Raw genomic sequence first — 2,826 nt, 5'->3', positions numbered from 1 at the left:
ATTGTGTACTATTAATTTTACTATTAATCCATTTGTGCAAAGTGGTTGATGTGATTTATAACCTTAGTGAAGTGATTTCTAAGTACGACAGTCAGTTTTGTCTGTCTATCCAGACTTCCAAGGTCTTTTGCTGATAACAACAAAAACCAGCTGGCCACAAGTGTGGGAAAACAGATTGTTTTTCTTCTCTCTTTTTTCTCTCAAAGAACTAACTTTCTGTTCACTCAGTTGACACTTGCTTGTTGGTTCGTCGGAGTACGCATGGTTCTGACTGGGTCTCTCTGAGGTGTGCGTGTCCGTCTCTGGGCACCTGGATGGATGTTACTAACTGCCATGAAGCGACTGTTCTAAGACCAGCGCCGAGAGCCAGGAGGCTCGTTAGGGGTGAGACAGAAGGGTCTTCTCAACCCCCTGCTGTCATGACCGACATTATCCATCACGGACTTCGCATGTGGACACTCTCAAACCCTTCTACCTGCCTGCCTGTTCCGCTTTGTCTGAAGACATCTAAAAGGTAGAACAAACGTTTGCTGAGATAAAAGTGGAGTCTAGCTCCGGAGGTGTCGTGTCTGACATGCTGTTGTGCTGGTCTGGTCTTGACTTATGTAGAACAAGTGCTAAATTCACTAATTTCTTTTCCTCCCATCCTTAAAGCTATTAATCTTTACTATTTTTATTCTCTTTTATTTAAAACTTAGTAAGCAGCGTACCTGTAAGTTACAACATCTGAAACTTACTGTTTATGACAACTCTGAGGTGGAATTCATATGTCGGAAATATAACTTGTGTTTATTATTCATATAATATTTTTAATAAATGTTTGTGTGTTTAATCCTGTTCATATATCTAAAAATAAATTACATTATTTTGGAAATACGTTCAGGTCACAAGTTTTCATTTCTCATTCATGATCAGGATGGTGTTTCATCATTGTCTGGGATTTCATAATGCAAGATCTTGAGGGATTATTTTGTGAGATTGGGCTGGTCCTAATTTCATAGGGTGGTCTCTTACACCTGTTTAGAGGGGATGGACCTGATGGGGGTCCTGCGGGGTCAAACCTGGTCTTGGTCCCTGCTGAGTCAGTCTTTGTGGACCGAGGAGGAAAGACTTGATGAACTGCAGGATTCAGGTTTTTGTTTTTGACACATTTTTTCTTCCAGTTCTAGTTTTTAATTTTAAATCAACATTAATGTAACTTAATGAGTTGAAACATTAACGTCAGATTTTGTCTTTAAACTCGTTATTAATAATTAAAGAAAAAACTTTAATCTTCTCCTGGATCAGTTAAAAATAAAAACAGTTTTTGTGACTTTAAGCTTTTTAAGATCTCAGCTGGTTTAAGCTGCTTCTTAGACTTCAGTCTCTAATGGCTCAGCTGGACTCAGCAGGACCCAGCTGGACTCAGATCCTGCACTCAGAATGTTCCACGTCACGAGGTGCGGGGCGGTGCGTCACTTCCTGTTTGATGGAGCACAGGTCTGACCTCAGAGGTGAGCCTCCTGATTGGCTCCATGTTTCAGTAAATATTGTCCAGGTGACCTTGGAGCCGCTCTCAAACACTATAAACCGTCCAGACCCCAGCGGGGCGGGCAGAMGACCGGCTCCCTGAGTCCGTCAGAACCATGGTCCGAGGCAGGCTGCTGCTGCTCGGCGCCTCTTGCTGCCTGCTGGTGGCTTTGGGGCGCTGCGACGAGCCGCCGGAGGAGCCATCGCCCCAAGACCACCTCATCAAGACCGAGGAGGAGAAGGCACTGGTGAGTCTGGTGCTGGACTCGATCCGGTCCCAGGATTCAGTTCTCCTGCCTGACGCCGTCTCTGTTCCGTCCTCAGATTGAAGCTCTGCAGGYAGTCCTGGAGAAGCTGCAGAACAAACGACCGTCGTCGTCTGAGAAGAAGCTGGGCTGGCTGCCGCCGGTGAGAACATGACCGTCACGTTTCCTCCTGCTGCTTTCACTTTTTATCAACCTGTGTGTGTGTGTGTGTGTGTGTGTGTGTGTGTGTGTGTGTCTCAGTGTGACGCAGGGCAGCAGTGTGCGGCCCGTAAAGGTTCCAGGATCGGGAAGCTGTGCGGATGTCCCAGAGGAACCGTCTGCAACTTCAGCGTCCTTAAATGTGCATAAAGCTCCAACAAAAAGGTCAAATACAAAAAAATATATATTTACTTTTAGAAAACCTGCTGGGAGTGTTTCTTCTTCTGTGCTTCAGAGAAACCGTTACATTGTTTCAAACTATTACCCTGGATTTACACTATTTTACTACGGGAGCGCAGGTCGCAGCTGTTATTTATACAGCATCACCTCCTCTCCGGTGCGACACACAGAGGAGCAGCGTGTGCAGGAAGGAGATCGTACAATAAGTCCAGTGATAAATGTAGACGTCACAGCAAAACATAATGAATTCTGTGACAGATGAACTCCAAACACAGCTGAAAATATTGATATAAAACCTTTTGATATATATGGTTGAAACTGTCTCGCTGTCGTCTCTTTGAAACTTCTGATTTCAAAATAAAAGCCACGTGTATCATGTATCATCTGCTTCACAACAGAACCACACATTCTGACAGCATTTGTGTAGCAATATATCCGTATGTGAGCCATCACATCGAGACGAGGATTAAGTCTAAAACTGGTGTCTGGAGAAACAGGCAGACATTGTTTTGATTAAAACAATAACAAAAATTAAATTTTTTCAAAATATAACAAATAAATGCCTTATCAGTGTTTCATTTGAATGAACTGTGTGGAAAAAAAAAGAAAAAAATAGTATAGGTCTTCTGGACGGGTTCTTCTCTAATGAAACGTTTCGTCTCTCCTCCAAGAG

At 43.5% G+C, this 2,826-nt stretch overlaps 1 protein-coding gene across 1 annotated transcript; it reads left to right on the top strand.

Moving 5' to 3' along the window:
• The first annotated feature begins 181 nt into the window (after nucleotides 1–181).
• Nucleotides 182–2,378, top strand: LOC106531140 (cocaine- and amphetamine-regulated transcript protein). The gene is made up of 4 exons (XM_014026926.1): nucleotides 182–1,132; nucleotides 1,320–1,757; nucleotides 1,834–1,917; nucleotides 2,016–2,378. The coding sequence occupies exons 2-4, from the start codon at nucleotides 1,626–1,628 to the stop codon at nucleotides 2,121–2,123; spliced, it is 324 nt and encodes a 107-aa protein (XP_013882380.1). The 5' UTR covers nucleotides 182–1,132; nucleotides 1,320–1,625; the 3' UTR covers nucleotides 2,124–2,378.
• Nucleotides 2,379–2,826: the final 448 nt, after the last annotated feature.

Source organism: Austrofundulus limnaeus, unplaced genomic scaffold (genome assembly GCF_001266775.1).
Source record: "Austrofundulus limnaeus strain Quisiro unplaced genomic scaffold, Austrofundulus_limnaeus-1.0 Scaffold601, whole genome shotgun sequence".
Taxonomy (NCBI): Eukaryota; Metazoa; Chordata; class Actinopteri; order Cyprinodontiformes; family Rivulidae; genus Austrofundulus; species Austrofundulus limnaeus.
The sequence above is the reverse complement of the archived record's forward strand: the minus strand, read 5'-3'. Positions and strand labels throughout refer to the sequence as shown.